The 24,630-nt window shown below is 42.7% G+C and overlaps 2 protein-coding genes across 4 annotated transcripts in view; one reads left to right on the plus strand and one right to left on the minus strand.

Moving 5' to 3' along the window:
* LOC124553655 overlaps positions 1–24,630 on the minus strand; it is a 276,328-nt gene that overhangs the window by 47,469 nt on the left and 204,229 nt on the right. The window lies entirely within an intron of this gene.
* LOC124553653 (serine/threonine-protein kinase OSR1) overlaps positions 22,566–24,630 on the plus strand; it is a 549,990-nt gene continuing 547,925 nt past the window's right edge. Inside the window, exon 1 of one of the 3 annotated variants that reach the window (XM_047127534.1) lies at positions 22,566–23,462. In XM_047127534.1, the coding sequence (XP_046983490.1) occupies positions 23,419–23,462 (44 nt within the window). In that variant the 5' untranslated portion in view covers positions 22,566–23,418. The remainder of the gene's footprint in view (positions 23,463–24,630) is intronic. The other 2 variants (XM_047127532.1, XM_047127536.1) reach the window with 2 other exon arrangements.

A 24,630-nucleotide genomic window follows, 5' to 3' on the forward strand; every position in this document is an offset into this window, starting at 1 on the left:
GATCACTCCTTTCGTCGTGCCTGCTACTGCTCGGCGCGTGAGTAGCAATCTATCCGTTTCAACGTATAGTTATTCCCCGATGAAGTTTGTTGTAAATAATCCACTGCACTTCAACAGGAACAATGATGCACATAATTACAATATCAGAAGAAAAATGACATTTGTTACGCTGCTTTAAGGTCGTCGGTAGTACAAACAGTGGTTCAGAATGCTGTAGCCAAAACTTTGGTCACGTACCCTTTGATATAAAATACCTGACAGACAGCAAAGTAAAATTTGAAACTAAGCTGAAAACGTTTATCTCTGACAGCTCCTCCTATTCCGCAGAATATTATCTATTACTGTAATGTGTAAATGTTGATGGCTAAGAGTTACTAACATCCGTCTGTCCTTAATTAAAAAACGAAAAAAGTAATAAATGATCAGCATGAAGGCATATTTGCAAAAAGAATGTTAATATACAGGGTCATTCAGAAGATACGCAAATATTTTAATATGTTATTCTGCAAGGAAACTAAAGAAAAAAGTTCATATAAACGTAGGTCCGCGAATGCTAGTTACGGATAACAAAAGATTTTGCGTGAAATTTAGCAACTTAGCTAATATGAAACCATCGCAAAACTGTAAGAGGGTAAAGTAAAGCACGATTTTCATTCATTTTGTTGTTATTGGTCTGGTGAATCTAATACAACATGTCCCAGACCTATATCTGCATAGTTTTCCAGAACATCTAGAGAAGCAAAGAATTAATTTCGTAAAATTTTGAATTTATTAACTACTTGGCCCAATTTGTTTTTTAAATTCCAGACAATTGCACAAAGTTTTTAACATAAGTTGTAGAGAATTTAATTTTGGAAAAATGTTAGTAACAACGTAAACTGAAACTGTATGAATGTGTCAGATAATCTGCTTTTATTAATACAATAGCACACGTGAATTCACTTAAATACGGTGTTGTTATTATGTTATTTCACTGAACAATACAGAAAACTCGTTTCAAGGTTAGGAAGCGACTGAAATAACACACTAACTGTTGCCAACAATGACATAAAAGTTTCTACATTCTTAAAAGAAACAAAAGGAATTTACTTGTATCATAATCTTTGCTTCTCTGGATGTTCTGGAAAACTACTGCAGATACACGTCTATGTCATGTTTTATTAGATTTGCCAGATCAATAACAACAAAATAAATGAAAATCATGCTTTACTTCAACCTCGTACAGTTTTGCGATGGCTTCATATTAGCAAAGTTGCTAATTTTCAGGCAAAATCTTTTATTAGTTGTAACTCCGTGACTAAACATTCGCGGACCTATGTTTATATGAACTTTTTCTTTAGTTTTACTTGTAGAATAACATATCAAAATGTTTGCATATCTTCCTGACTCACCTTGTATAATGACTCGTTCATCATTACGACTTCTGACGCAAACGAACATGGGACATGAAATCAACTAAGTATCTAACTACTGGTATATCACAATGCGTGGCATACGCTTATACAATTTGAAGACCTCAAAATGAAATTTAAAAGTAGAACAAAATAGACGATGAAGTAGACGTAAATTTCAGTTGTGCTATATTTGGTTACTCCTGAAAAACTGACAGAGTTACTGGCGAGAAATATTTCGGGGAAAGAAGCAAATAGGCTACTGTTGGAAAGGCAGCTCTACATCTTACACAGGTAAGGCTATAATTACTAAAAAATTTACTTACGTACAACTTGAAGAAAATTCCCATTTTAGGGGTCTTCAGCGTTTGATACCATTCCTTATAGCATTCCACAATGCTGGAAAATGTTTCAAAAATTATATATATATGCCTGTAAATTGCTATTATCATCACGCATCATAGGTCAGATTTCAAAGTGAGAAGATATGTAAACTATAGTGAGACTAATGCACTGACAATCTAATAAAAAAAGAACTCTATTCCACATGGAGGTATATTTCAGTGCATTTCCATTTCTATGACATTTCAATAATCGTTCACTTTGATCACATGCAGATGATGCAATAGCATGTTTTGCTTCTTTGCTCATTGAACACGTTTATGATTTAACAAAAGCACGCGTAGATCAGTTTTTTGCACATGTGGACAGTAAAAATGTTGTGCTTACGAGTTGAAAATGTGACGAACAAGAAGCGGTACCAATAAGCAAACAAGCGTTGGTTTCAGGGTTACAGCTTCTTTTGCTATCGACACAAATACTGTAGAAATGGAAATAAGTGGATTATGAATCATGCTTTTGACATCACTTCCTCCTCTTCTTCGTTATTCGAAATATATCAGCATAAATCAGGTTACGTTAACGAGGACAAATGTGACGTATTACTACAGCAAATACGCATCAGAAAGAAAATCCCGCGTACAGGCGACACATCAGTTGATCATTGATGCACGTCTTCTCGAAAGTGTGTGTGAATAAGCGATGAGGGGATCGAATCTGTAAAATGGAAGAAGGGTCACATGTCAGCCGCCCTTTTCACCGATGATCCAGGTGCGAGGGGAGTCGTTGAAAGCGCTCCGGAGAAAGTTCGAGAAATATTGTTGGTACTGCACAATGTCTGCCATTAAGGTACAGCCAGAAATCGAGAGCCGATTTGTCACCGCCACCAAACAGGTATTGGGCTAGAATGAGATTTTTACTCTGCAGCGGAGTGTGCACTGATATGAAACTTCCTGGCAGATTAAAACTGTGTGCCGGACCGAGACTCGAACTCGGGACCTATGCCTTTCGCAGGCAAGTGCTCTACCAACTCGGCTACCCAAGCGCAACTCACGCCCCGGCCTCACAGCGTATTGGCAGAAGTAAAGCTGTGAGGACAGGGCGTGAGTCGTGCTTGGGTAGCTCAGTTGGTAGAGCACTTGCCCATGAAAGGCATAGGTCCCGAGTTCGAGTCTCGGTCCGGCACACAGTTTTAATCTGCCAGGAAGTTTCAGGTATTGGGCTGCATGCCCTCTAATCCAAATCACTGAGGTCTTTGCACGCAGAAAATAGTCTACGTCTGGGAATAGAATGATTTTTGGGGTGATGCTGTCAGGAGTTACACCACTTGACCATTATGAACTCTAATGTCTAACACCTACACACAGGTACATCAGTTTCTTAATAGACGTGTAAAACTTCTCTTGCTGCTGTGTACATAGTTCCGCGTAGCCAGCGGGTTCACAACTTTCCCACTAGAGCGCGCCCCGCTAAGGACAACAGCGCAGGCGCAGCGCTCGACCATCTCCTCACTACGAGATGGCGCTGCCATAGAGACGGACCAAATTCTGTTTCCGCCGATCCGCATATTAATATGTAACGCAGGCAATGAGATTGCTGCTAACGTAGAACCTTTTCTCCTCGCGGATCACACTCGGCAGTGATACCTGAATGCTCGAGGTATTATAACGAGTGTACAGACCTCCGATTAGTCAGTCTGCATTTGTCTGCGCCAGTCTGCCTTGGTCTGCATTAGTCTGTACCAGTCTATAGTCAAGTTTCAGTCTGCGCCTAATAAGCTTACCATATTCCTGTACATAGCCATGAAGAGAAATGTACAGATACGTTGTCAAGTATCAGAGATATGTGAGAATAAGATTAAGGTACCAAGACCAAAGGAACTTCAGATTGTCCATTGTAAACAGCATCCAGAATCAAGTTACGTAATATCTATGATTTTTATTATTTTAATAAATGTGTGTGAAAATTAATCAATTTCTGTTTAAAGTTGGTCACCGTCAATCTGCTACTCTAAGCGTGCAAGTGGCATTTCTATGGTCTGACCGAATGGCAGAAGATAATCACGCCACGATAAGACCACGAGACATATTGCTGACACTCGCCTACTTCGCTAGAGCGACAAGTGAAATAATCTGATGGTGTGTGTACCGAAGGTCTTACAGTACGCACACCACACTTGCTATTTTTTTTCGGAATTGCCAGAGCAGTATACCTTAGTCCTTGCACATTGTGTTGTTTTAATGGCCTACGAAATTTGTACAAAGTTTGAAGCAAATCTTGTAAGTAGGCTGTTTAGGTTTTTTTATTGGTAAAGCCACGTAGCGCTCTGTACGAAAATCACTGGCTGTGCTGTGTGCAGTCTGTGGCTGGTTTGCATTGTTGTTGGCTATTGTAGTGTTGGGCAGTTGGCTGTTAACAGCGCGTAGCGTTGCGCAGTTGGAGGTGAGCCGCCAGCAGTGGTGGATGTGGGGAGAGAGATGGCGGAGTTTTGAGAGCGGATGATCTGGACGTGTGTCCATCACAGACAGCAAATTTGTAATATTGGATGTCATGAACTGCTATATACACTCCTGGAAATGGAAAAAAGAACACATTGACACCGGTGTGTCAGACCCACCATACTTGCTCCGGACACTGCGAGAGGGCTGTACAAGCAATGATCACACGCACGGCACAGCGGACACACCAGGAACCGCGGTGTTGGCCGTCGAATGGCGCTAGCTGCGCAGCATTTGTGCACCGCCGCCGTCAGTGTCAGCCAGTTTGCCGTGGCATACGGAGCTCCATCGCAGTCTTTAACACTGGTAGCATGCCGCGACAGCGTGGACGTGAACCGTATGTGCAGTTGACGTACTTTGAGCGAGGGCGTATAGTGGGCATGCGGGAAGCCGGGTGGACGTACCGCCGAATTGCTCAACACGTGGGGCGTGAGGTCTCCACAGTACATCGATGTTGTCGCCAGTGGTCGGCGGAAGGTGCACGTGCCCGTCGACCTGGGACCGGACCGCAGCGACGCACGGATGCACGCCAAGACCGTAGGATCCTACGCAGTGCTGTAGGGGACCCCACCGCCACTTCCCAGCAAATTAGGGACACTGTTGCTCCTGGGGTATCGGCGAGGACCATTCGCAACCGTCTCCATGAAGCTGGGCTACGGTCCCGCACACCGTTAGGCCGTCTTCCGCTCACGCCCCAACATCGTGCAGCCCGCCTCCAGTGGTGTCGCGACAGGCGTGAATGGAGGGACGAATGGAGACGTGTCGTCTTCAGCGATGAGAGTCGCTTCTGCCTTGGTGCCAATGATGGTCGTATGCGTGTTTGGCGCCGTGCAGGTGAGCGCCACAATCAGGACTGCATACGACCGAGGCACACAGGGCCAACACCCGGCATCATGGTGTGGGGAGCGATCTCCTACACTGGCCGTACACCACTGGTGATCGTCGAGGGGACACTGAATAGTGCACGGTACATCCAAACCGTCATCGAACCCATCGTTCTACCATTCCTAGACCGGCAAGGGAACTTGCTGTTCCAACAGGACAATGCACGTCCGCATGTATCCCGTGCCACCCAACGTGCTCTAGAAGGTGTAAGGCAACTACCCTGGCCAGCAAGATCTCCGGATCTGTCCCCCATTGAGCATGTTTGGGACTGGATGAAGCGTCGTCTCACGCGGTCTGCACGTCCAGCACGAACGCTGGTCCAATTGAGGCGCCAGGTGGAAATGGCATGGCAAGCCGTTCCACAGGACTACATCCAGTATCTCTACGATCGTCTCCATGGGAGAATAGCAGCCTGCATTGCTGCGAAAGGTGGATATACACTGTACTAGTGCCGACATTGTGCATGCTCTGTTGCCTGTGTCTATGTGCCTGTGGTTCTGTCAGTGTGATCATGTGATGTATCTGACCCCAGGAATGTGTCAATAAAGTTTCCCCTTCCTGGGACAATGAATTCACGGTGTTCTTATTTCAATTTCCAGGAGTGTATATCATGACTTATGAACACTATTAAGGTAAATACATTCTGTGTTCTCTATCACAATCTTTCTTTTGCTAACTATGCCTATCAGTAGTTGGTGCCTTCAGTGGTCTGAATCTTTTATTTAGCTAGCAGTAGTGGCGCTCGCTGTATTGCAGCAGTTCGAGTAATGAAGATTTTTGTGAGGTAAGTGATTTGTGAAAGGTATAGGTTAATGTTAGTCAGGGCCATTCTTTTGCAGGGATTTTTGAAAGTCAGATTGCGTTGCACTAAAAAAATATTGTGTGTCAGTTTAAGCCCAGTCACGTATAATTTTTCTAAGGGGATGTTTCAATCTGTGTTCAAAGAATCGCGGCCTTCCCCTGTTAGCTCCACAACGGACAGACGACGCAGACAGGTGAGTGCGCGATGGCGCGTCACATACTGTGCTACGTAAAAAGCGGCGACTGACACTGGCGTACGAGCTCTCCGTCCGAAACGTGCCACGCATCACACACTTACTGCACGTTCTCGATAACGGCTCGTCTTTGAGCAAGCAGAGTTGGTTCGTAACCTCACAAGTCACTCCCTCGGACATACTAGGATGAAATTACAATGAAATGAACACCCTTAGCCGCTTACAGGCGTTGATATACGTCAACGGGGACAGATGAAAATGTGTGCCCCGACTGGGACTCGAACCCAGGATCTCCTGCTTACAGGGTAGGCGCTCTATCCATTTTTTTTAAAGCCTAATGCTCTACCAACTTTTTTTTAAACTGTTTTTTTTTGCTCTACCAACATTTTTTTTAGAAAGCCCCTTAATAAAAAAAAAACCTAAGTGCCACCGCCACTTTTCATCCTATAACAAAAAAATCTGGTCCACTTCAGGCGTTGGCTCCTGGCTAAACCTACTCCAGAGAGCTGCCTATATACCAGGGGAAATCAAGGCTAGGGCTATCCTTTCAAACAACAAAACCTTCTTTTTTTTAATTTTATTTTTATTTTTTTATTTTGTTTTGTGTAGTTTTGTTGTGTATTTGATCAGAGGCCTTCTGCGCCCCGCTGGTAATATGTTCGAGTCACGTCTTCTCGAAATTGATGTGTTCCGTTAAATTGTTCAGAAATGTTCATTGGTTCAAACAGGGAACCTTCTTCTCTCTTGGCTTAACACATTCCAGCTGCGAGGTGGCTCGTGGAAAGCACTCCCAAGGAAGTTCGAGAAAAATTGTCTGTATTTTGGGTGATGGACAACGACATAATGACGGTCATTGAAGTATGTCCAAAAATCGAGTGCAGAGTCTACAGTTTGTCCAACTAGGTAGTCAATGGCATGTCCGCGAATCCAATTCACAGCATTGGTCTTTGTCCGAGGAAAATAGTCACGTTCCGGAAATAATAATGAAAGGGGAGTAATCCGATCCGGAATGTCCCGCGTTAGAAGAGCCGCAATACGTCGAACCTAGTGCCAAACCTCCGCCGCCGGTCCGCAAACAAACCGATGTTCATCATTGTCTGGCACTCCACACGTGGAACATAGAGGTGATGTCCATGTGAGCCACCGAGCACACAGAGGATAGCGCGACTGCAGGGATTTGTCTCTGGCGCGCCTCCCGCGAAACCCACATTCTCAACGTATTGTCCCGCACTACATGCTTAGTGCCCCCGCCCATTATACTCATTACACGCGGCGCGTTGCCGATTCCCGTAAGAGTTCGGGCACTGTTTGTGCATTCGCACACAAGAAGAAGATGGTCAAGTGGCCGGTGAGCCTTAACTATATACATACTACGATGAGTCAAATGAAAAGCTTAAATATTTTTTTAAATATTATTTATTGTGCAGAAGTGGTACAAAGCTGTATCACTTTTCAACATAGATTTCCCCCACGCTCAATGCAAGTCCTCCAGCGCTTACAAAGTGCATAAATTCCTTTAGAAAGAAATTCTTCCGGTAGTCCGCGCAACCACTCGCGCACCGCGTGACGTACCTCTTCATCAGAACGGAACATCTGCGTCTCTGAGTGGTCCAGACTCTAACAACCCTACCACAACAAAGGTCAAAATTTAATCATGATTGTGGTGTTGCTCACGCTGCTAAATACTGCATTTTCGGGCAACAACAGTCATATTATGTGGCAGGTGACATTAGAGCACAGTTAATAAAGTCATTTCATGTAATAATGAATAAACTAGGCACTCATATTTTCGTGTTTCCCACGCTGGTCTCGTTGTAAAATCGTGGCTCAATCGTAGAAAATCTAAGTGGTGATGATTCCAAGCTCGGTTGCAAAGAGGCCTAGGTTTTATTCTGCTATATTCTAAAGTTTTCTAGATGCGCTTCACAAACCATTCTTCAAGATTAAACCTTTGAAAGTTAGCACAATGGTGATGTAAAAAATAATCAGCACTCCGAATTTAAGTTACACTTCCTTTTTATTGCTTTTGTTTGCAATATCGCATAACACACAAAACATCACTTCACAATACAAAACGTACTTGAAAATATCTTCTTTACTGTGAAAGTTCACATTTTATAAGCTGACGACAATATGCGTCTTTCCAACATGACGTCCAAGACTCAAGGTCCCACTCTCTAACTAACTAAAAATCGGTTACGCGCCCAAAAATCAAGAGTTACAAGTACGTCAAAGATCATAGTGATAAAAGAAAGAATATACAAAAGAATAATATCATTGCAACATAAACATATCGATGTATCAAAATACCTCTACATTAATGAAATCAAATCTGAATGTTGTCTCTTAAATATGTTAACTACTTTACAGAAAGTGAGGTGCCATAATGGTTGCGTAATTCAAGTACCATTACAAGATATATTGAAATCACTTGGGGCAAGGTCTGGTGAGTATGGTGGATGAGGAAGACACTCAAAATGCAGGTCCGTGATTGTTGCAACTGTTGTACGGGCAGTGTGGGGCCTTGCACTGTCATGTTGCAAAAGGACACCTGCTGACAGCAATCCACGTCGCTTTGAGTTGATTGCAGGCCGCAGACGATTTTTTTAGGAGATCTTTGTACGATGCACTGGTGACAATGGTCCCTCTAGGCATGTAATGCTCCAAAATGACGTCTCTTTCGTCCCAAAAGAGTCAGCATAACCTTCCCTGCTGATGGTTCTGTTCGAAACTTCTTTGGTTTCGGTGATGAGGAATGGCGCCATTCCTTGCTCGCTCTCTTCCTTTGCGGTTGGTGGAAGTGAATCCAGGTTTCGTCCCCAGTTGCAAGGAAGCCATCACCTTCTCGTTTAAAGCGCCGAAGAAATTCTTCACAAGCATCAACACGTCGTTCTCTCATTTCAGGAGCCAGCTGGCGTAACACCCATCTTGCAGACACTTTGTGAAACTGCAGCACATCATCCACAATGTGGCGTGCTGACCCATGACTAAACTGTAAACATGCTGCAATGTCATTCAGTGTCACTCGGCGGTTTTCCTTCACCATGGCTTCAACTGCTGCAATGTTCTGTGGAGTCACAACTATTTGTGCCTGACCTGGACGAGGAGCATCTTCCACTGACGTCACACCATCTGCGAATTCCTACTCCATTCGTAGACCTGCTGCTGTGACAAACGTGCATCACCGTACTGAACCTTCATTCGTCGATGAATTTCAATAGGTTTCACACCTTCACTACGCAAAAGCCGAATAACAAAACGTTGTTCTTCCCTGGTGCAAGTCGCAAGTGGGGCGGCCATCTTTATACTGATATTGCCACGGTATGCGTGCATCTGCACTATGCTGCCACCTACAGGCCATACTGCAGTGTTTGTAGCACGCTTCCCAACTTACAGGATAACGGCACGAAATTTCGATTTGTTATTACAAATTTAAGGTTTTCCTTTGAGTCACCCTCGTATGCACCTGCGGGGTGGCTCAAAAGGTCAGCTCCAGGATCTAGCCATATATATATATATATATATATACTCTGCAAACCCCTGGAACTGCATGCCAGAGGGTACGTCCCATTGCAGCAATAGTTCGGCCTTTCCTATTCCATATCGACCTTGAGAAAAATTATTAACGTCTCCATGCGTGCTGCAGCTAATCCACGAGATGTGCAAGAAAGGCAGTGACGCTAATTATTTATCTACCAAAGTTTTTATACAGCAGCGGAATTTTTTTTTTTGCCAATTATGGCAGTAGTGTTGATAGGCTTCAACTGGTAGGGCAACATTCTTATTAATTTTCTTCAGAGTCTCAAGATGATGTCTTCCTAAGATATTTTTCATCTTCGAGTAAACAAAACAGACACAATGACTCAGATCAGGTGAATGGGGGGGGGGGGGGGGCTTTGGAACAACGACGGGAATGCCTTCTGACAAGGGAACCTCCCCATCGCACCCCCTCAGATTTAGTTATAAGTTGGCACAGTGGATAGGCGTTGATAAGCTGAACACAGATCAATTGAGAAAACAGGAAGAAGTTGTGTGGAACTGTGAAAAAATAAGCAAAATATACAAACTGAGTAGTCCATGGGCGACATAAGCAATATCATGGACAATGTACGCTCAGGAGCGCCGTGGTACGGTGGTAGCGTGAGCAGCTGCAGAACGAGAGATCCTTGGTTCAAGTCTTCCCTCGACTGAAAATTTTAGTTTCTTTATTTTTGCATAGTTATTATCTGTCCGCTCGTTCATTGACGTCTCTGTTCACTGTAATAAGTTTAGTTTCTGTGTTTTGCGACCGCATCGCAAAACCGTGCGATTAGTAGACGAAAGGACGTGCCTCTCCAATGGGAAGCGAAAACATTTGATCGCAAGGTCATAGGTCAACCGATTCCTCCACAGGAAAACACGTCTGATATATTCTATACGACACTGGTGACGGCATGTGCGTCACATGACAGGAATATGTTGTCGACCCACCTAACTTGTACACTTGGCGAATGGGTAAAATGATTCTTCTACCTTGCCCGATTTAGGTTTTCTTGTGGATGTGATAATCACTCCCAAAAAAGTGATGAAAACATAAGAGTTTGTCACATAAACTGAAAATAAGAAGTTAAACTTTTCACTCAATGGAGGATTCGAACCAAGGACCTTTCGTCCCGCAGCTGCTCACGTTACCACGAGACCACGGCGCTCCTGCGTTTTCAGTCTCCTTGATGTTGCATATCTTCCCATAAACTACTCAGTTTGTATATTTTGTTTACTTTTTCACAGTTCCACACAACTTCTTCCTGTTTTCTCGATTGATCTGTGTTCAGTTTTTCAAGGCCTATCCACTGTGCCAACTTATAACTAAATCTGAGGGGGGTGCGATGGGGAGGTTCCGTTGTGAGGTCAAAAATACGTTGATGTAAATGGCCATGTAACATTGGGTGTTGTCATGTCCACACGTCTACAATGTCCAGTCTCACTTGATTCACGCTTTTCCTGAGACTTTCAGGGACATGTATGTAAAACACTTCAGTGACAGTTTGTCCTCGAGGAACAAATTCTTTGTGCACAATACCCCTACTGTTAAAAAAGCAAATCAGCATTGTTTTGATTTGCTTATTCGAGTTTTTTTCGACCGAGAAAATGTATCGGTGTGCCAGCCCTCACTTTGACTTTTCCATCGGTTTTTGAAATCTCTGGCAGAGGTTCATTTTCAACGAGTTCTCGGCCTCTCGAAAACGATTTGTGCCAGGGAAAAAACTTGTGTCCTTGACAAAGGATGATCCCCACTGGCCTTTCTCTCCGAGTTTAACACAAAAATTGATAGCCTAACGCTGCTCTAACTTCCGCTGTTACATTTTCGTAGCATACAACGAAAACTTCACTGATGACGCTCTCAAAAATCACGTGGTGGCTGTATGGAGCGTTAGAGACGATGAACCCACTGTCTACACAGGTAGAGAAACACAGCATTGCAAGATCCCTTGCAGTGTTGTCAGTCTCATTACTTTCCTCACACACCTCCTAACCTTGTCCTCACGATCACTATGTGAGTGATGTTTAGGGTGTCGTATTATAGCCGGCCGAAGTGGTGCCATAGGAGACGGGTTGACCCCAGCGTGTGTCGAACCCCTACAGCTTCGTGGCACTATCAAATGTCTCGGAATAGAGTTTCACGACGACATACGGCGCACTGCGGCTCTTAACTACCGCCGCTTATTACAACAAATTCGGGTCCAGATCTTCAACCTTCGTCTGCGGACCCTCGACATTCTCCAAAGGACACACTTCGTTAATGTTTACCTCGCATCGCGCCTTCCACACATAGCGCGTGTTCTCCCAATACCGTTACTGATGGCTCGACGTCTATTAGCGGCATTCGGAGCCTACGTCAGTAGAGGCATGCTCTTCAAAGTCAGTTATGAGTCACTGACCCTTCCCCCAGAAAGGGGAGGTCTTGGCCTAGTCCATGTCCACGACAGAGCTGTGTCCCTGTATGTCAGCTCACACATCAAGCTGTGGCGCCACCACCCGGAAAGTTTGACAGGTTTGCTGTTGGAGTCCTTAGCTCCGCCGTCCATTATGCCTCCACTGACGACGCAAGACATACCCCCACCCTTCTACTACTTCGGGAACTTTTACATTGAACACAGCTATTTCCGTATCGCAGTACCACCGACGAAACAGGCGTCGGCGCGGGATATATATCATGTCCTTCAGCAGAGGCGCCCACCAAACATCGTGGAGACGAAAAGCCCTCAGGTTAATTGGAAGGTGGTGTGGAAGACGATTCACGCGGTTCCACTGGACACAGCCGTCCGATCCACATGGTACATCACAGTCAGTGGTAAACAGATCACCCGATCACGCCTCCACAAGATAAACATGGCGGAATCGCCTCTCTGCGTAGACTGCGGGATACCAGACACGGACGAACACCGTCTCACATGTGGCGCGGCAGAAGACGTATGGCTCTTGGTGCGACAAATTTTGTCGTATTTTCTACGAGTGACTCCGGAACACATTACACCTCGGCTTCTACTATTTCCGGATCAACAGTATTTCCCGCGCGCCAAGACCAACGCTGTCACGTGGATCCGTGCGCATGCGGTACACTACTTATTTCACGATGGACCTAAAGATGTATTAGACTTTTGGAACTACCTACAAGAACGTCATTGTAAGATCGTACGGAACCCAAAATACAGACAGTATTTTTCTAATTACTTAGGGAGTGCCCTACGCGACCCTCCGCGCAGCTGGATCATCAACAGGTAGGAGAAGATACCCATTGAGTGAGCTGACATGACTACGTTCGATTCTCGGTGGAACAACATGATATACGTGAAGACGTACCTGGATGATGAAGCGTAAGGAGAGTAGCGACACACCCTTCTGTATCCTGTATGAAGCACTTTTTTTTTCGTTTTCCCCATATACATTACCTCGGTGTCGGAACGTGCCGAGATATTGTTTTCTTTTTCTCAGAGCACGATGCGGTGCGCGAGACCGCTACGGTCGCAGGTTCGAATCCTGCCTGGGGCATGGATGTGTGTGATGTCCTTAGGTTAGTTAGGTTTAACTAGTTCTAAGTTCTAGGGGACTAATGACCTCAGCGGTTGAGTCCCATAGTGCTCAGAGCCATTTGAATTTTTTGTTGTATTATATTCCTGTTATCGTACAATGAAGAGCCAAAGAAACTGGTACATCTGCCTAACGTCGTGTACGGCTCCCGCGAGCACGCTTAAGTGCTGCAACACGACGTTGCATGGACTCAACTAATGTCTGAAGTAGTGCTGGAGGGAACTGACACGATGAATCCTGCAAAATGGTTCAAATGGCTCTGAGCACTATGGGATTTAACATCTGAGGTCATCAGTCCCCTAGAACTTAGAACTACTTAAACCTAACTAGCCTAAGGACATCACACACATCCATGCCCGAGGCACGATTCGACCTTGCGACCGTAGCAGTCGCGCGGTTCCGGACTGAAGTACCTACAGCCGCTCGGCCAGCGCGGCCGGCATGAATCCTGCAGGACTGTCCATAAATTCGGAAGAGTACGACGCGTGGAGATCTCTTCTGAACAGCAGGTTGCAAGGCACTCTAGATATACTCAATAATGTCCATGTCTGGGGAGTTCGGAGGGCAGTGTTTAAACTCACAATTGAAAGAAAATCAGCTCTCGGTCACTATTTTTAACAAATTAACCTGGTTTCGACACTGCTAGGAGTGTCTTCCTCAGATTTTAAATCAAAGAATGGTCTATATTCTATAACACGGGCACAGAGTTATGACTAAAAACGTATGATAGAATGTAAGTAAGGAATCGTCGTCAAATACTGGCAGTTCGATTCCGTACTTATATTCTATCATACGTTTTTAGTCATAACTCTCTGACCCTGTTATAGAATATAGACCATTCTTTGATTTAAATTCTGAGGAAGACACTCCTAGCAGTGTCGAAACCAGGTTAATTTGTTGAAAATAGTGACCGAGGGCTGATTTTCTTTCAATTGTAACTATTCACGGTCTCTGAACGTGCAGCCATGTACAAGATTCCGTTTAAACTCAGAAGAGTGTTCCCGGAGCCACTCCGTAGCAATTCTGGTGTGTCCTGCTGAAATTACCCAAGTCCGCCGGAATGCACAATGGACACGAATGCATGCAGGTGATCAGACAGAATGCTGTCAGAGTCGTATCTAGACCTATCAGGGGTCGCCATAACTGCACACGCCCCACACCATTACAGAGCCTCCGCCAGCTTGAACAGTCCGCTGCTCACACGCAGGGACCATGGATTTATGAGGTTGTCTCCATACCCGTACGCGTCCATCCGCTCAATACAATTTGAAACGAAGCTCGTCCGACCAGTCACGAACAACGTCAGTGTTGACGGGTCCAGGTGATGCGCAAAGCTTTGTGTCGTGCAGTCATAAAGGGTACACGAGTAGGCCTTCGGCTCCGAAAGCCCATATCGATGATGTTTCGTTGAATGGTTCGCTCACTGACACTTGCTGATTGCCCAGCACAGAAATCTGCAGCAGTTTGCGGATGGGTTGCACTTCTGTCACGTTGAACGATTCTCTTCAGTCGTCGTTGGTCCCTTTCTTGCAGGATCCTTTTCCGGCCGCAGCGATGTCGGAGATTTGATGTTTTACCAGATTCCTGATATCTACGGTACACCCGTGAAGTGGTCGTACGGGAAAATCCCCACTTCATCGCTACTTCGGAGATGCTGTGTCCCATCGGTCGTCCGCCGACTGTAACACCACGTTCAAAGTCAGCTACGTTAGGCCGCCCTGGCAGCTGAGTGGTTAGCGCAACAGAATGTCAAGCCTAAGGGCCTGGGTTCGATTCCCGGCTCAGGGACTGGGTGCTGTGTTGTCCTAATCATCATCATTTCATCCCCATCGACACGCAACTCGCCGAAGTGGCGACAAATCGAAAGACTTGCACCTTGCGAACGGTCTAATCGACGGGAGGCCCTAGTCACTCGACATTTACTTATAGCTCACTTAAATCCTGATACCCTGCCATTGCAGGAGCAGAAAGCGATCTAACAACTGCGCCAGACACTTGTACACAGGCGTTGCCGACCGCAGCGCCGTATTCTGCCTGTTTACATATCTCTGTATTTGAATACACGCCTACGCCAGTTTCTTTGTCGCCTCAGTGTAGAACGTGCATCCATTTCGGGAACCGACGATATTCCGGTAATCGAATACCCACATTTAGCCGGCCGGAGTGGCCGAGCGGTTCTACGCGCTTCAGTCTGGAACCGCGCGACCGCTACGGTCGCAGGTTCGAACCCTGCCTCGGGCATGGATGTGTCTGATGTCCTTAAGTTTAAGTTGTTGTAAGCGTAGGGGACTGATGACATCAGATGTTGAGTCCCATAGTGCTCAGAGCCATTATCCACATTTATTCTGGCGAGATATCGCTCCTAGGGATTGCAAAACTTTCGAGTATATTTTAATTTCAAGTGTGAAGTCGGACAACAAACGACAAAAGTATCTTTTTCGTGTGATTTAATTATAAATTAACACTTTTCAGACTTTTTTTCTTTTTCATATACTGTGAAACCTTACTTCTTGCCAAATTTCATGATTCTTTGTCAAGGGGAAGTAGCCCATAGGTTTTAAATGAGTGTGTTTGCGAGTATCAAAACATGTGACATAAATGACCGTCTCTTTTGACTGACTTGTAAGCTTAACATTTTTACATCTCCAAAGACTTAGGTGCGTGACATAAATGTGAACTTGACACGTGTATCATTTCCTGAGAAAAAGGAGGCTTAAGGAGACCACCCTGTGGTTCAGGGCCAAAAAAATCGATTTTCTGATTTCATCATATTTCGATAAATTAAGGTTTTATTTAAGTACTCTGAAGAGGATTCTGATGCAAAAATTTTTTTAGTGCATTTAAAGAGCATTTTCCTACCCCGTGTGTTTATGTTCCACGCCCACTTTTCTGTCACCCACTTTTCTGCATATATTTTAGATCTTTATATCCCCTGGTGCTACAGAAGAGTGCTGAAGATTAGATGGGTCGATCACATAACTAATGAGGAGGTATTCAATAGAATTGGTTAGAAGAGGAGTTTGTGGCACAACTTGACTAGAAGAAGGGATCGGTTGGTAGGACATGTTTTGAGGCATCGAGGGATCACATATTTAGCATTGGAGGGCAGCGTGGAGGGTAAAAATCGTAGAGGGAGATGAATACACTAAGCAGATTCAGAAGGATGTAGGCTGCAGTACGTACTGGGAGATGAAGAAGCTTGCACAGGATAGAGTAGCATGGAGAGCTGCATCAAACCAGTCTCAGGATTGAAGACCACAACAACAACAATCCCTGCATTCCACGTTAGGGATTTTGTTTTTACTCCCGAGTGTGTTGGCTATCCTTGGAATTCAACGGTCGGCATTCTTTTGTTTCTGCTGTTCGTAAACAACACGCTTTCAAACACGCAGTTAGTTTTGTTCAAGTGTGATTGCGAGTAGTTGTTATAGAAAACTTGCAGATATACTATGGGCAGGCAATTAGGAGAAATTAAGAAAACCTGGAGGCAATGAACAGAGCTGTTTGGGCCATATTCTTCCATAAGCCTGGTCATGGATTGTGTCCATCAGGAGAAAATTCGTGGTGCAAATACAATAGGGCTCAGGCAACTGGAGAATCTTATTCTTACCAGCATTCTCTTCCTGCTGCTGTTATTACAGCAATTAAACCTATTTTCAGAGACTTGGCTCGTCCTGCTCTTCTAAGGAAATGTCTGCATGGGCAGACACAGAACCCAAAATGAATGTTCCAACAGCATAATTGTAACTGCCTTACTAAAACTGTATTTGTAGGCATGCATACAATGAAGCTAGGAGTTCATGGCGCTGTTATTACATTCAGTTGTGGTAATATTGGAAAATGTTGGGTACTGAGAAAGCTGGGAATTAATCCTAGTGAAAATATGATCACTGGGCTGCAACATTGCGATAAAATGATGATAGCCGATGCAGACAGGTCTGCATCTAATCTGGCCAATAAAGCAAGACAAACATCCAGGAAGGTGAAAAAGAAGCTGGAATATCTGCTAGAGGCCAAAGAAGGGCCATCATATGTAGCAGGACAGTTTTAATTAACTGTAACTAACAAATTTCAAACCTTTTTCCTTTAAAGTCAATTTTCCGCAAACTAAAATTTTCAGTACATATGCCCCATTATATCAGAAACTATCTATGATAGTTTCTGAAATGAATGAAATTTTCAGAGATTCTGCAGAACATAAAAAGCCACCTCCGGCACAACATTACATACCCATTAGAAAGTTCACAAAAAAAATTTCTGCAGAAAACTTAATAATTTTTGTTGATAAATTTAAAAAAGTATTTCTTAAAAACTATAAAATGGATAAAGTAGATTTTAGTACAGTTGACTCTATTAGCTTCATGTAATATACAGTAAAAATATTAAGGTCCTGCATCAAATACTTTTTTCAGAAATGGGTAAAATACTTGCCTAGATTAACATGGGTTAGATAGGCAGGGTGTTGTCCCCTTAACAGACGGACGGACACTTGGTGACTCAGATAACAATTTTTTTCGTGTGATATAATTACAAATCAACAATTTCGTAGTTTTCCCTTTATTCGTACTGCAAAACCTTCTTGCCAAATTTCATGATTCTAGACCAACGAGAAGTGCACTGTACCTTTTGATGAGTGGGTTTGCGAGTATCAAGATATGTGACATAAGTGGCTATGTCTTTTGATTAGATTGACTTAAAGTTTCCCCCTTTTCTACATCCCCAAGGGATCGTAGACCTTAACATGTGGCGTAAACTTCAACATATTTTTGAACAGTCGGAAAGGTAGACAGACGGACAGACAAACAGACATCAAAAGTGATCCTGTAACCTTTCCGTGTTTACCGACTGCGATGCGGAACCTTAAAACAGATACTATTGAGCGAAAATTTATTACTTGCAACTTTCATATTATGACAAGTGGAGCAGATTTCGAATATTTAAAATTTGTATCCCGCGTTGCATCTCGTACACTGGACGACATTACGGAAATATGTGAAGCAACAGATGAAACATTAACAAACAATATTACTTTTTCGAACTCTCGCTTGTACGAGGCGTGTTTTTTAAGTAAGCACCGTTTTGAAATTTAAAAAAGACGTGCTAAGATATCTCAATAATTTTATTTTTACATGAAAGCCTGTACCTCACTCTACTTTTCTACATAATTTCCGTCAATATTGAGGCACTTGTCATAACGTTGTACCAGTCTGCATAGAAGTCTGCCGCCTGACTTGTTAACCACTGCATCACCATCGTTTTGACTTCGTCATCGTCTCGAAGACGCTGACCGCCCAGCTGTTTCTTCAAGTGCAGGAACAGATGGTAGTCACTGGGCGCAAGATCGGGGCTGTACGGAGGATGATCTAGAGTTTCCCATCGAAAAGATGTGATGACATCTTTGGCCTGATTCGCCACATGCGGACGGGCATTGTCTTGCAGCAAAACGATGTCCTTGCTCAACTTCCACGGACTGTTGCTTTCATTCTGGTGTGTCGTAGGCCACCCACGTTTCATCGCCCGTAACAATTTGGCTTAAGAAATCGTCACCGTCGTTGTGGTACTGCTCAAGGAAAGTCAAAGCAATGTCTCAACGTTTGGTTTTGTGCACATCCGTCAACATTTTCGGTATCCAACGTGCGCACAATTTTCGGTAATTCAAGTGCTCGGTCACAATGCCACACAAAACACTACGAGAAACATTAGGAAAGTCATCCCGCAAGGTGGAAATCGTATAGCGTCTGTTTTCTCTCACGTTATTGTCCACTTCCTGGACCAAACTTTCATTAACAACGGAAGGACGCCCACTCCGTTGTTCATTGTGCACATTTGTGCGGCCATCTTTAAGTGCTCTCACCCACATTCTTAACATTCCATCACTCATATTTTCTTTGTCCGTAAATTGCATAGATCTCACGATGAATATCGATCGCTTTTAGGCCTTTACCACTGAGAAATCTTATAACAGCCCGTACTTCACAGCCGGCAGGACTCACGATAATCGGAGGCACCTTAAACACTCAGTACACAACGTAAACAAGGAAGAGTCAGACTGTAATGGCGTCAGTGTGTAGATTAAGGTACAGGCTTTCATGTAAAAATAAAATTATTAAGAAATCTTAGCACGTCTTTTTAAATTTCAAAACGGTGCTTACTTAAAAAACGCCTTGTACGTCGTACGTAGAATATTGATTTTATTGTTTGCATAGGAAACACTAACACCCCTCTGATTTTGGCAATGGCTTGTGATCCTTTTATTTTTCTTTATATAATTCTTTGATCTTAGTTTCTACAATTGTGGAACCTCGCGATACGAATAGATAACTACAATAAGAAGTCGGTTTTCGTCATAATGTGGAGCGAAAGACTAACATTCGTAGAATCAGTCATCTTCCAAATTTGTCACGCTATTGATTTCTGTTTGAGACTCGCTTGCTGAAACGGACAAACGGTTTGTCAAATCGGCCGTCATTCTAAATTCTCTCAAACACCTCACACACGGCTTTAATTGACAAACGCGACAAACAGAGCTACATTCTATAAAATAATTTGACAAACACACGATGTTTGACAAACTGTATCATCATCTACGAGAATGTTTAGAATGCAGGTTGCTCAAGAGTCGCCAGATGAAGTTAAACAGGGTTCCAGAACTACTCAAACTTGTCACAACAGGTGATGAAATATGGGTTTTGGGGAAAGACAAGACAAAGACAAACTCCCGTGCGGTAAAAGGTAGGAACCCTCACTAGAAATAATAATCTCAGAAACAGGTTTAGTACGGTAAGCTAGGATTTCCCTAGTTTCAAAGGATTCCAAACCTGCTCTTCCTCCATTGTTACAAGCAACGAAAGCTACAGTTAGCCATCCGTTACCCAAACTGGAAGAAGAAGAAACTTTCATTAAAGAAAAATTTAACTTGGCACCACAAAAGAAAGTAGGTCCATGAATAAGAACAAATTGAGTAGTTTTACCTACTCCTCTTACTTCATTCTTTTTACCCTTCACAGAAGATGTCGAAGCACCAAGACTGCCGTCCACATTGACAAGTGATTTGTAAACCAGCATTCGCCGGCGACGACGAAAACAACGTTTACGCGCATTCACTCGGTTTGAGTGAATAGCCACTGAGGCTAAAGAAAAACAAAATAAGCCTGTGCTGAACATATACTGTATTCTACGAGCGTCAAGCATCAGGCGCTAAGCTAGTATAATATAAACGTGAATAACATTCTGAAGATGTGCCTTTCGGTTCGAAACCGATAACGGCGCTATTCGTGTGAATAAATATCATTATTGACTGTGGCCTTGCAAGAATCAGCTTGTGTTTTCTATACAACGGCGATGTCAAAAAGATCTATTTTCGACAGAATAGCGCGAAGACAGTTTTTGTTCAAAGCGCAATCAGTTCTTAGGTACTATATTTTATTTGTGAGAATAATGTACAGAAATACTGTATGAAGTTTTTAGTTAGTACAACTATAACCAACAAATACCGCTTCACGTATCTTTGAAATTTTGGAACTGTAGAGGTAAGCACGTCTGGGCACAAAGATCAAGCGCTATCTCCAAATGCATGTTTGAAAAGACTGGGTCAAGTCTAGGAACATGAAACAGAGTACCGAGAATGCAATGGCTCTGAAAAAGTGTTTCGTGAAAAAATGGCACTTACGTTTTTCTACTTCCACTCCTTAGTCCTTGTGCGCTCATAGTTACGTGTGTGTGTGTGTGTGTGTGTGTGTGTGTGTGTGTGTGTGTGTGTGTGAGTGTGTGTGTGTTTGTGGGTGTGTGTGTGTATGTTTGTGCGCGCACGAGGTTGTGTGTGTGTGAGAGAGAGAGTGAATGAGGTTGTGTATAATAATAACAAGTTAATAATATGCTGTTTAACAATATGTGTTTAGTAAGTTGTTAAAGAAAAAGAGTTACTCCTCAAGTGCCATTTAACACTGGCAATAAGAACGCATTTCCTATAACGAGTACTGCCAAGCGAGGAGGTGAGTACGTGGCGATCATAAAAAATTTTAAAAAGCAAATTTTACTAATTATTATGAATTTTTGTTAACAGAATCTTTTTTAAATAGTTACTTATGTATAAGAAGGGTCCTGCACCTGAAAATATCTTTTAGTATAATCTTAACTGTACTAACACATTCTCCGTAATGTGTACTCGATGACCACCATAAATAAATTTTAAAAAATACAAATTTCATTCACTGCAATTGATTTTTACTCACAACATACTTCTTAATGATATATAGATATGTAAGAAGGATCTTGAACATGATAACAAGAAAATGACATTTGTTGCAAAAAGTCACATTCACTACTAAGACCAAAGTTTTTGAGCTACGTTTTACCGAAAAATTCAAAACAGTAATGGAGACTGGTAGAACAAACAATTTTTTTTTCAGAATTTGAAAATAATAAAACACATCACCAGATTACTACGTTTCCAAAAGGTGGGCATAAGGTATCCCCCTTCCTTGATCTTGCGAGGGTTAATATTCGGGAGAAAAAAAAAAAAAAAATCCACGAAGATAGCGAGGTGCAATTGTTCTCGCCGTGGCCTTGTGGAACTTACTAGATCTAAAAAGCCGTCGCCGAGGTGCCACACACGGCTTCCTCTACTTCAGGCAATTAACCGACGTTGACCCTGAAGGTCAGTTGAATGGGGCCCTCCGTCAGTGTATGTGCTCCGTAGCCAGTGCGAGGGGACCGGGCGGCCGTGGTGGGGGCAGACAAAACACTCACGCCGACCGGCGCGCCGTCAGTTGTCTTCCGTCCGCGGTTGTAGACAAGTGACGGTTTGCCTGAGCGTCTACTGCAGTTCGCGAACAATCACGTCGCTGTCTCCCCGAGGGTTCAAGTCATATGCGCGAAGCCGTGTGTGACAGAAGTCGTTCTAAACTTTTGCCTTCGTAGCTCCTATCGGAAAAAAAGTGCTGGAAATTCAGAATATATCTTAATTAAAATTGCCGCAGGATCAACTACAATAATCTCCCTCCTCATTTTTTATTTAAAAATTTAGACGATAATTTTTTTTCAGATATCTGTTTTAATACATTCAAAGTAAGACATTTTTGTTCATTTCCTCAGAGTGGACCGGCAAAGAAAAACATAGTGTGTAAACATACTGCCACAGATGTATCTTTTCCCACGACTTCAAGCAAATTTTCTCTTGCCCCACTGAAATACGAAAATTACGTGTGTGGATTTGCAACCTTCTTTTTTATCTTTTTGTTTTAAAGATTCTTGTGCGACAGCACTGCCGGCAGAGTACGAGTTCTTTTTTTTTTTTTTTTTTTTTTTGCGCGAACTAATTATCACCGCTTATAAAGTCGATCTCTGAAGAGAAAAACAGAGTAGAATTTATTCCTTGTTATCGCAAGGAGGAACTTACCGCATGGAAAGAGGAAAAACTTTTATAGTGGGGGCACTGAATTGCAGAAGTAGCTGTTTCAAACAGACAAACATTGCTTCTTCGTGCGCTTTCCTCTACACGCTCACGTGAATCCAGTGATCAGAGACGTATTTTTAGCATACGCTGACATATTTCCATAAATTCAGTAATATGCATTCAATAGAGTAATAATCTCCGCGGCTTTGTTAACGCTACCCACATTTATTCGCCAGGGCGTATATTTGACACAAACAATTTTACGTAGGTAAATTTCTTCTGTCTTGATTGAATAACGTTATTCAAACAGAGGAAACTGACATACGAATGACAATCTGGCGGCAGTAAAAGTGAATAACGATCGAAACGGTTTTGTAATTGCCGTTCCAAATTTCGGCCTCTTCTTAACGATAAAGTTGCAGTCGTTATTTTGTAGCTGCTCGGTTACTTCCCCACAGACATTAGCTTTTTAATAAGGCTCAAAGAGTTTACCAGTTCGCCGCTGCAGATATACAGGTGCGAACTATTAAGTTCCTTGACCTAATATCGCAGTCACAGGACACATCATTATCTCTGCTTCCCATCCCCTCCACGTGTGGACCAATCAGAGAGGAAACCTCTGGTGACAGAGGGGCCAAAGAATTTCTCGTGGGAGTTGCTTGCTGGGCGTCATCTCAAGCGCATTGTCCCAGGACAGATTTTTATTTTTCGGTCTTCTGCTTTAGTTTCGGTAACAGTGCGGTTAACATTTGCTTCTCTGGGGGCACCCACTGGAAGGCAAACTGGTGTTATCTCTGGTTAATGTTATACCGAGAAAATTGGCGGAAAACGACAAGGAGAAGAAGAAAATGTCAACAACAGACATCGTGAAGATGCCCTTCCTCGCCACAAGGTAAGACAATGACAACAAAAATAAATATAGAAAATGAAAAACACTAATTTTTTTCTCCTGTATAGTATGCCAGCTTTATTTCCAGTTAGAAAGTTATTCGAGACCTACTAATTTTTCTAGTTTCTCTTATGTACCACTTGAGGAATGGAGCAGACACATATAAGACAAACATTAACGATTAACGAGATTGCCTTAATAATCTACTTAGTTTCTGTATAGTCAAAATGACACTTAAAATTTTTCTGGTAGATTTGAAAGCTTTTTTTTCTCCTCTAACATCTACCTTATACAGGTAAAATTGACAAAGTTATTTAGAAAAATTCATTTGCTTTCCAGAAACCATACAATTTTAGTCTCTTTCTGTCTCTCAATAATTTTCCAAACTTGTTTGACTATCCAGCTTTTACTCAGTCAGCGCTATTCCTTATCGTTTCTGCAAAGTGTGCATTAATATTGCAGCAGTTAAACTTCACGGATAGGGACTATCTCAAACACATTTCTGTTCAAATCAAACATTTTCCAGAAATATTGAACAAGTACATTATCTTTTCAGTTCTTTGAATTTATGCGAAAATCTGCACCAAAAATTAGTACAGTGCCAGATTTTAAAATCAGCTGTAATTTATTTGTTTATTCAATTCATAAACTTGAAGAAACGTGTGTATTCTATAGGGCTTCGTTTCGGTGAATAAATTGAGCTACATCTCACACTTGTAATATGTTTTTCTTCATTGTTTCCTCTCAGCTTATTTTTAGACAACTGAATGAAAAGATGTACCATATTGTCACTACCACAACTACAGTGTTCCATTTTATGTAGTTATGTTTCCTTCTGGTCGAATGTTAAGTGACTGATCAAAACTATATGGATACAGAAAGTGTGTGATTAGTTTAAAAAAAAACACCTCTGGAGGTAAAACATAGAATGAGGGGAGTGACATACAGGCATGTTGAAAGAAATGTTTGATAATCTTATAATTCTTCTTTGAAAATGGCAGTCACAGATTTTAGGAGAACAATTGTAATATTACTTTTTCTTTTATCTTTGATTTAATAAATATTGCTATAATACACATATTACAGAAGGTAGTTCGAAATTCTGCATAGACAAACTAGTACAAAAATCTGTTGTATGAGGATAAACATAAACTATAACAGCTAATAGTAA

The sequence above is a fragment of the Schistocerca americana genome, chromosome 11 (assembly GCF_021461395.2).
Source record: "Schistocerca americana isolate TAMUIC-IGC-003095 chromosome 11, iqSchAmer2.1, whole genome shotgun sequence".
Classification (NCBI taxonomy): domain Eukaryota; kingdom Metazoa; phylum Arthropoda; class Insecta; order Orthoptera; family Acrididae; genus Schistocerca; species Schistocerca americana.